This window comes from Tachysurus fulvidraco, chromosome 3 (genome assembly GCF_022655615.1).
Source record: "Tachysurus fulvidraco isolate hzauxx_2018 chromosome 3, HZAU_PFXX_2.0, whole genome shotgun sequence".
Lineage (NCBI taxonomy): Eukaryota > Metazoa > Chordata > Actinopteri > Siluriformes > Bagridae > Tachysurus > Tachysurus fulvidraco.
Genome location: NC_062520.1, coordinates 32,932,885 through 32,943,480, shown reverse-complemented (window position 1 = coordinate 32,943,480; position 10,596 = coordinate 32,932,885). Strand labels below are relative to the sequence as shown.

General features: G+C 36.5%; 1 protein-coding gene across 1 annotated transcript; it reads left to right on the top strand.

Annotated features, from left to right (window-relative positions):
• The first annotated feature begins 2,368 nt into the window (after positions 1-2,368).
• cavin4b (caveolae associated protein 4b) lies at positions 2,369-5,646 on the top strand. Its single transcript, XM_027162091.2, has 2 exons — positions 2,369-3,036; positions 4,589-5,646. The coding sequence occupies exons 1-2, from the start codon at positions 2,677-2,679 to the stop codon at positions 5,174-5,176; spliced, it is 948 nt and encodes a 315-aa protein (XP_027017892.1). The 5' UTR covers positions 2,369-2,676; the 3' UTR covers positions 5,177-5,646.
• Positions 5,647-10,596: the final 4,950 nt, after the last annotated feature.

The following is a 10,596-nucleotide window of genomic DNA, read 5'->3' as shown; positions in this document are numbered from 1 at the left end:
GGGAATTGAACTCAGGTTGCAGTAGTTAGAGGGATCCTAGCCACTGATTTTACAGTAAAATCCTACATTTTTAATGGTTTTATTTGATTATATTTCCATTACAGTCTCAGGAACCGCCTTCAGTGCCACTACAAACACCATGGGGTTCACTCCTGGTCACTTTTCTGCACTTTTCTAATCCAAGCTAAATAGAATTCTAGAGCAAAGCTTGCTGAGAGTAATGAAAGTGTCATGTGGATGCTTTACGCAACTTAATGTAAAGAAAAGTGGCAATAATAATTACACTTATTAGTTTAGTTTGATTTATATATCTTTACCAACATCACTTCTAATGCTGAAGATCTTTAAATTTCCACTCATATTATTCTTCTCTAGCAATCTAGTATCAATCCACCACAGTACACATACGATGCTGATGGCATCAGGGTGCTTTCAGAGCTTATCAAAAAAGCTTTAAAGCTGCATTAAATTAATAAGGCATCCACTTATTCTCCTGAATAACTAAAGCAAGTAAACTGGAAACATGCAATTGACTTATGCACACAGCAAAATTAGCAATACTAACTACATGAATGCTAATTGGAAAATAGTATCCTTGTGTGTGCATAATTCAGTTTGTATATTTTAACTGATTTGATTTTAAATATAGATCTATCTATCTATCTATCTATCTATCTATCTATCTATCTATCTATCTATCTATCTATCTATCTATGTAGTTATGACATTTAATAGGACAATGTCCAGTTAAACGCATCAATTCTACATGTCATTAGGCACTTAATTATGTACACATTAGATAATGTCGTTTCCTTTTTAAAACTTTGTAACCGTGAGGTGACGTGTGCAGTCTTTAAATAAATTGTTGGGTAAATTGTCACAATTTTATGAAGAGCTGTGAGGCTGTTAAGAAAAGCAGTGCACTTTAGTGTGAAGATGTTTCTTCAGCAGGATTCACACTTCAGAACTGCCCCTGGCTCAGTGCACCCCAGTGGCACCATGTGTAGTGTAGGATGCACATGGGTAAAGTCAGGGCAATAAATATCACCGAGCAATGGATCACTTTTTATGGATCATTAAAACCCCAGGCATCATCTCATACTCGTGAAAGAGTGAAGACAATTAAAGAAGCATGGGAGAAGAAAGAACATATGTGGACATGGACACAAGAGGACAAGGACATGGACACATGTAAAAAGAAAGATGCAGCTAAAAGCAGCCAATGGACATCAGTGTTAAACATTACAAACACCACCGTTCACCTCAACATTATTTACACACCGAGGAAATGTTACACATGTTGTAATGTTTTATTTAAATCGATCCGACTTTGTCATAATAAATCATTCATTTTCTACCGCTTATCCGAACTACCAAATGAAATGAAAAGCACCCCTCCCCCCTTCACCCCCCTCCGGCTCACTAGTTGGTATCGCCCAAATAGCGCCTCGACACGTCACGCTTGACTCCCGGCGTGTGAGAGAACACGTGGCTTCGGACAGGAGACGTGATGTTCTATCGGTAATATGGTGTAATGTAACAAGTCAATTAGCTCAAGTCATGACTATTTATATAACTATTAAGTTAGTAAAACTTGTGTTATGTAAATCTTTATATTGTTTTTATTAACTATTATTAACAGTTCTGTGAATCTTTTTTACCCCTTTTTACACTCATTGTTTTCAGGGGACTGATTAAATACACCTGCAATAAATAAATAAATAAATAAATCCCGTCATCTTTTCCACACTGACAATAAAGATATTTACACGTTTTAATCATCGTGGTTTAAGCCTAAAATACAGGGATGCTTACTTATAATAGAAATAAATCTTGTTTCTATATAAATAAATGTTCAGGCTAGTCTCCTCAGTTTGGGGAAGTCCCATGTGGGTGTAATGTTCAGCTGTCATTGGATGTATGCCATAGTGTACATCATTAATCTATGTGTCTATTTAATTATAACTAGGTTCTGAAATAACAAATATAAATAAAATAATAAATAGAAAATTATGCCTGTAATTTAATTATTTCATTTGTTGTGACATTTATGCCACTTTACTTGATGGCAATCTGGGGAAGTCCCACATATGGGTGTAATGTCCAGAAGTCCACAAATACTTATGTATGTCGTACATTATTAATCTGACATATCATGACTGCTTAGATCATGCTGACATGATGATATGTCAGATTAATAATGTACTTTGTTTGACATACACTCCATGTACATATGTCTTTCTTCTTTAGCACTGTATTGCTTAAAGTGTGTTGCTTAAACTGACATCATGGACCGCTCTCCCCTACACGTCTTTAAATGTCAGAGTGTCACCTTACCAGAGAGATATATATATATAACTGTGGTGTTGGTTTGGTTCACTCCCTCCCTGTCACAGTTCAGGCTCTTTCTCAGTTGCTCTCTGTGTCTCTTTGGGGTTTAGAGTGGCCTGCCCTTTAAGCCCCTTGGATTTCTGTGGGGTGGGGCATTCATGATTTTCTTCCCAGTAGCCCAGTGAAGCTGTCTCTCACCCTAGTGTGTCTTGTAGTTTAGTTAAAACTAATGCTCTCTTACTCTAGGTTTGAGCCTAGCATCAATCTTTCTACCTGAATACCCGTAATCTTGAGCTCTACTCTTCAAGAAAGGAGCTCAGGCTTTTAGAACCTGGTAAGGTGGGCATGGCGGAAAAACTGGGACTTGTGGCAGATGAGCCCAATGCCTTGAATATTCTGTCTCTCCTGGAACGTGTGGCTGGGATCATTGACAATGTGCAGGCATGCCAGCAGCGCATGGAACAGAGACAGCTGGAGTTGGAGAACAATGTGAAAACCATCCAAGAAGATGTAGTAAAACTAACCAAGGAGCACACCACTACCAGTGGTACTGTGGACAAGCTACTGGAGAAAACACGAAAAGTTAGCTGTCACATTAAGGATGTGCGGGTCCGTATAGAAAAGCAAAATATACGTGTCAAGAAGGTAGAGGAAACACAGGCTGAGCTGCTAAACAAAAACAAGTTCCGTGTGGTTATATACCAGGTAAGAATTCTGCATAAGTGCTATGTCTGAACGGGGTAAAGACTTGTCCTAGCCCCGAAAACACTTCAGTCATGCACCATGTTAATATTCTAGTTAAGGTTCATCCCTTGTTCCTTAAAAAAAAGGACCAAATGAAGTAAAATATAGCAGATACCCTTAAGGTTAAATTCTCTTAACTTAATTATGTATCAAAAGACTATGAGCCAGTATTGTGCATGAGAAAAATTATATTGGACTGGGTGCAGTTAAATAGTATTAATAATGGTTTTAAACTATTAATGACCTTTTATTATTTCTTTTAGTATTTTTCCTGAACTATTTGACCATAAGTTTACTTTATGATGTGAAGGAATAAACAGTCAGACTTTACTGTCTTTGTAGCAATGTACCATTAAACATAAGGGACCATGTACCACAAAAAGACAACATTATGATGTTCCTAACTATTTTACTAATAGTAAAAGTAAAAAATAGTTTTTTACAGTAAATTTTGTTAATTTCCATAGTTGTAGTTTCTGTGTTTTTAGGTAGTGCTGCATGCAGACAAAAGCCGACATACTTGTACGAGGATATTCTGAGAAGTTACTCTGTGACATGTCCTAATATAGTGCTCTCAGCTGCGAGTCATTCTGGGTAACTGCAGTGAAACTAATTACTGATCATCACGAGCTTAATATCAAACATAATTCAAAGGCTGAAATTTTCAAATGTCAGACTATCATTAATCGCACAGGTTTCATGATTAATGATTAATAATCATTAAAGCCTCTAAAAACCTTACAAATTGGAACCTATTGGAGATGCATTTAGTAGTATATAAAATTCATCAGTTCGTGCTGCAGCAAGAAACAAATACTTATGCAATCACAAAAGGAGCTTTAATACGCAAAAAAATACAGAATACATTATAATGTGCATCTATAATCAAATGGATTTTTATTCCATTTAGAAAATTTTTTTTTACTATCGGTGATGACATCACCTTGAGTACAAGAGTGTTAAATGTTTAGCATAAATCCCAAATAATACTTGTGTTACTTCTCTTTATAAAGGAAGTACACCTATTTTGCATGGTTTAACATTTTTTACGGGTTTTTATTGTATTGTCCCATTTCCTCCCAATATACAAGAACATGATAAACTGTCTCCAGGACAGGCTCCGTATTCACAGTCGCTAAATGAACAGACAAACGAATGAATGAATGAATGAATGAATATATCCTCCACATCCAAGGCAGTCATAGCTCAATGGTTAAGGTGTTGGGCTACTGATCGGAAGGTTGTGGCCCTGGGCCCTTAACTCTCTCTATAAATAAGATAAATGTACATTGCTGTGGTTAAGGGTGTCTGTCAAATGCTTAATATTGAACAAATATTGCATGATTTCTATAAAAGAAAATAATAGTATGAAATTAGTTTCATTATTTATATATTATCAGTTATTTTTGTGTCTAACAACAACATAAAAAGTATCTGAATGGATTTATAGATTTTTTCATCTTTTTATTCAAATTTTTAGTTACACTAAAATAAATACACAAACTTTTCACAGGGTGATTCTGAGGTTCCAGCTGTATCAGGCCCAAAGGACGCATCTAAAGGAGCAGCAGGAGGTGAAGGATCTGCTGATCCAGATGTACCTGAGACCTTAATTCCTGACTCAGATGAAGAATACATGGTTGTGGAAGAGGCTGACTCTACAGCAGCCAGAATGAAGAAAACTGGCCTGAAGCGTATTGAGAGCTTGAAGAATACGTTTTCCCGTGAGAACATGACCAAGACCAAGGAGAATCTGGGAAGCAAAGTTAATAAGCTGGGTGAGCGCATTGTGACAGCTGAGCGTCGTGAGAAGATTCGCATGTCAGGTGAGCAGCTGAAACGATCTGGAGAGCGCCTCAAGGAAACCATAACCAAAAATGTGCCAGCAAAGTTGAATCTGAAGAAGGAGAGAACTGTGGCTGAGGGTCAGGAGGGGGCAGAGGGTACAACAGAGAGCGTAGTACCTATTCCACCACCCAAGGGACGTAAACCCAGTCCAGGTGCAACTTACACGGAGCCCACACGAAAGCAGGAAGGTGGGGAATTGGGCAAAGCAGAAGAGTCAAAAGTGCCAACGTTTGAAATGAAGGAGCTTTCATAAGCAGGAAGTCGGTGGAATAAAAAGGAATGTTTGCAGGTTTGGGTCACGTTTGAAAAATGTACAATTCCTGATCAGAAGGCTGATGAAAGACTTGTACATGGTATCCTGAGGGAATGAATAAGGGAAGTCACTTAGCATAAACTTTATGAATGAATTTAGCTATTTTTACACTTAGACTTGGACATATGTCAATAATAACATTTTAATAATAATAATAATAATAATAATAATAATAATAATAATAATAATAATAATAATAATAATGTATGTTTAATGATTAAGCTAAAAAAAAAGCCAGATGTAATTACCACACTGGGGTGTTGGATTATTCTTAACCTGCTCTAGTGTTAAAATGTTTGAGATTTGCATGCAGTTTGTGTTCACTGTATTGTACTTATGTGCATTGTACTTCTCTTTTACTAATCTCGATAATCTCACCAAGCCATTTGAAATAAACAACGTCAACTCAATCAGGTGCTTTCTAAGAAGTCTTCTAAAACAAGGACTATACAGTGATTCAAGTCTTCACAATGTACTGGACAACAAAAGTCAATAAAAATAAATGATAAATATATAAAGCAAACACACACACACACACACACACACACACACACACATTTATATGGACCTCAGAGCACGCTTTTATGCACGTTAAAATATACTTCTCTGCAAAAGGCTGTATATTAAGTTATACAAGTAAACACAATAATTTATTATCAAATGAATTATCATCATCATCACAAAATTATATTAGTCACAAAGTAAGGCCACCCCCTCATCGTCCATTGGTCTGGGTTCTGAATGGTTTGGAGAAGCTTGTTGGTTCTGAAACTATTTCAGCAGAAGTGATATAGCTGACATCATAAATAAATTTGGTTTACCAGATTTAAAAGCAACTTTCAGCTGTATTTCTATTTAACTGTTTGCACCTTATATATAATATAATATAATATAATATAATATAATATAATATAATATAATATATATAACTATAAATATAATATATATATATATATATATATATATATATATATATATATATATATATATATATATATATATAACTATAACAACCCTTTGTTCTATGTTTATGTTCTGTAAAGCTGCTTTGAGACCATTGTACAAAGCGCTATACAAATAAAGTTGACTTGAACACACATTTCTCTCTGTATAAGACATACATAAACAGAATATTGTGTTAGCTTGCTGTGCAGTTTGTCCCACCTTCCTCCATCTAGAACAACTCCATGGATGGTCCATCTGACTCCTGTCACATCCTCCCCATCATTCTTGTTACATTACTGCAAGCAAGAGCTCATAAAACAAGTAACACACACATATATATACACACCTCCAGTGATGTTCTGTATTCTGTGTCTCCTGGCACAAAAATCTGTTGCAATACTTCAGTGTTCTGCAAATGTATTATCTACAAATCAATACACATCTGATTTATTCATTTAACAAATCTGTGTGTGTGTGTGTGTGTGTGTGTGTGTGTGTGTGTACTCACCCCAATGAGTACAAAAACTGACAATACATGTACTATATATATGTCAGAATGTTTGAATGACAAGATTAATCGAGTCTAATTTGTTGCTGTCATTGTTAATAATGTTTTGTATTCTACATTAATATTAATTCTGATACAGGGTTAGAGTTAGGGTCTGTAGAGTTAGGGTCTGTAGGGTTAGGGTCTGTAGGGTCTGTAGGGTTAGGGTCTGTAGGCTTAGAGTTAGGGTCTGTAGGGTTAGGGTCTGTAGGCTTAGAGTTAGGGTCTGTAGGGTTAGGGTCTGTAGGGTCTGTAGGGTTAGGGTCTGTAGGGTCTGTAGGGTTAGGGTCTGTAGGGTCTGTAGGGTCTGTAGGGTTAGGGTCTGTAGGGTTAGAGTTAGGGTCTGTAGGGTTAGGGTCTGTAGGGTTAGGGTCTGTAGGGTCTGTAGGGTTAGGGTCTGTAGGGTTAGAGTCTGTAGGGTTAGGGTCTGTAGGGTCTGTAGGGTTAGAGTTAGGGTCTGTAGGGTTAGGGTCTGTAGGGTTAGAGTTAGGGTCTGTAGAGTTAGGGTCTGTAGGGTCTGTAGGGTTAGAGTTAGGGTCTGTAGGGTCTGTAGGGTTAGAGTTAGGGTCTGTAGGGTCTGTAGGGTTAGAGTTAGGGTCTGTAGGGTCTGTAGGGTTAGGGTCTGTAGGGTTAGAGTTAGGGTCTGTAGGGTTAGAGTTAGGGTCTGTAGGGTTAGAGTTAGGGTCTGTAGGGTTAGGGTCTGTAGGGTTAGAGTTAGGGTCTGTAGGGTCTGTAGGGTTAGGGTCTGTAGGGTTAGAGTTAGGGTCTGTAGGGTTAGGGTCTGTAGGGTTAGAGTTAGGGTCTGTAGGGTTAGGGTCTGTAGCTACAGAACTGCACCAAAGCATTCATTCATATTTGAACAGTAAAAGGTCAGAAGCAAGACAAATAGGCATATATATATATATATATACTTCTTAAATGTCATATTTGAATTAAAAAACATTTTTTTATTTACAATTAAAATTCCTTTATAACAATTATAATTAAAATAAACCTCATAGACATAAGTGTAAAGAGTAAATACTGTTGGATTAGTTTATCAGGGGGTCAATAAATAAAATAAACAGCAATAAAGGCAGTTGCTTGTAGGGTTAGGGTTAGGCTTAGGGTTAGTATGTAATGTCTGTTAAAAAGGTTGTTCATCTGTACTTCGATTTAAAGGTACAGGCTATTTTTTGGTATCTCAAGTATTAAGTGCTACATCACAAGGCAGAGCTTTCTTTTACAAAGCCTCGTAGTTATGGAACTTCCTAACAGATTGTAGTCAACATTCACTTTAAGAAGAGAAACAATCTGGTCTGAGTGCTAAACAATGCAATTATCAACAGATAAGGAGACAAACAACATTATGTAAAGAATCTCCCGTGACTCTGACTATAATAACGCTGTTGAAATGAATGAAAAGTACAATAAACAATAAAAAAGTAGATGATAGATAGATCATAGGTCGACATTGGGGGTAACCTACTGTAGTGCTATAAGGAAAAGCCACTGATAAATTACTCAAAGCTCTATAATTATATACAGACTAGAGCTTTTACAGGAAAGTCATTTGGCCCCTTGACCATATAATGTACCAGGCCCTTTGTCTCAGTGCATGAAACTCTAAATCAACTAAAACAACAAATATTAGTAAAAAATACTCAGAAGACCAAAAATCACTTGGTGACTGCCTTTGTGCAATAAATCAATGAAAGTTGTGTATTTGCTCACAACCCAACAATATGGAGTTTAATAGAAGTACAATAGTCACTTTGTAAATATAAATTACATGAAATTAACTAAACATATTTCGTCTAGCGGTCTGATGGCTTTCTGGTTACGATTCCATCTCACTTCTGTTACACTTTCAAGTTAAAACTTAATTCAAGAATTTTCACAAAATTGTGATTAACACTTAATACTTAAACTCATACCAATGTGACAAGTGACAAATTTTGGACATGTTTCTGTATAAACCATGTTATTATTAACAATACTATAGTATTAATAGTAACATGAAGTGAAGGAGGATTATATAATATATTAGTGATGAAAACAGATTTCATTTAAAACAATTAATTATGAGAAACAGAGAAATCACAAGAAAATTGGAAACATTCTAAGAATAAATATCTTGAGTAATAATTCTCTGCCTTTTGAGTTATGTCGTGTTGTTTCCACCTGCTGTACATGTTCACGGTGTTCATATATAAATGCACCTAAGGAACAAGGAGACTTTATTATGGCAGGATTGGGACACATGCGATTATTATCATTAATCTTTGAAGAAAGAAAAGTGAAAGGAATTCGTAGCTAATATTTTTTAGACCTTGTTGTAAATGATAGCCGCGCTCTATCGATGCTTATTCACAGGGTATTCATTCAGAAATCTCTCTTTAGAGACCCCAAAATGTTATTTTTAAAATGGCTTAAAGACTTTTGCAGTGGCAGGCCTTAGTTTAGACCTCACTGTATAAGGGTATTCTGTGCAATAAGCAATACCCAAAATAGAACGCTGTGCAAATGATGGAGACTAAACAGGTGTCTGACAAACTGTCACTATGCAGCAGGTTATTCTCAGCTCAGATCTTTATTTTATTTCAGCTGATTTCTAAATAATCAAAACTCTGAAACTATAATAAACTGTAAACATTACCGTTCTGTAAAGTGTGTGACGGCCTTTATTAGGGAAGTGAGCAAGCAGTTGACAGACAGATTCTGACACCAGTGTGATTCTGAAGCTCGGTGGCTGATCAGCTGTTCGAGTTCATTTCAGGGAGGTTTTTTATAGCAGGAGCCACATGATATGTGTAGGGAACATTTTAAACTGTGACAGGAATTAGATTGAATGTTCCTGCCTATTCTACTCATTGTGAATAAATTTGGCTAATAAAATAAAATTGCTAAATCTCTACATGGAAAAAAATGATTGATTATTAATATAGTCGCACCACACACTACTGAAGTAATGGGTTACAAAGCAATGTACAGCTTGTCAGCTTTCTTACTGATGATAATGTTAATGTCTAGGTTTTTGTGGCTCCCAGCCATATTGGCACTTTGTGTTTATTCCCAGGTAAACAGACACTGGCCAGTTTTTGTACCAGGACATGTCCACCTTGCCATGTGATATCTACAACAACCTTTCACCAATATGCTCCACTTGTATCCTGTACGAGTTATTAAATGTAATCAGACAAATTACATTTCAAATAAATTTGTGTGTGTGAAAATAGCTTGAAGAGCACATCTTAAACCCCAGGCTGCTTTAGAGACTTCACCTGGGAAAGATCCTGTTTCTGAGATAAATCGTCTCGTCTTCAGTAACCTCACCTTAGTAGAGTTTGGCTGTTCCTCTCTCTCTTTAAGCTCCTACAGCGTTCTGTTTCAGTTAATGGCTGAGTTTCAACCTACATACTGTATGACATGTGGGGTGTGGTAGCTCAGTGGTTAAGGTGTTGGGCTACTGATCAGAAGGTCATAGGTTTGAACCCCAGGTCCACCAAGCTGCCACTGCTGGGCCCCTGAGCAAGGCCCTTAACCCTCAGTTGTAAGTCACTCTGGATAAGTGTGTCTGCTAAATGCCGTAAATGTAGCAGCTGCTTGATATAATTGGTTAATTAACACTGGACTCTAATTGCATTGATTGTTACATTTATCAGGATATTTTAACCTAATTTATATCTTAAATTTATACATTTGTAAAGCTGTTCATGACAAAAAACACTACATTTATATTCCATATATTGTATAAAGTAATTAATATCTTTTTAACTTGAATTTAAAGCTCTTTACACACACACACACACACACACACACACACACACACACACACACACACACACACACACACCACAGAGCAACAAAAAAACTGTTCACTTGCAAA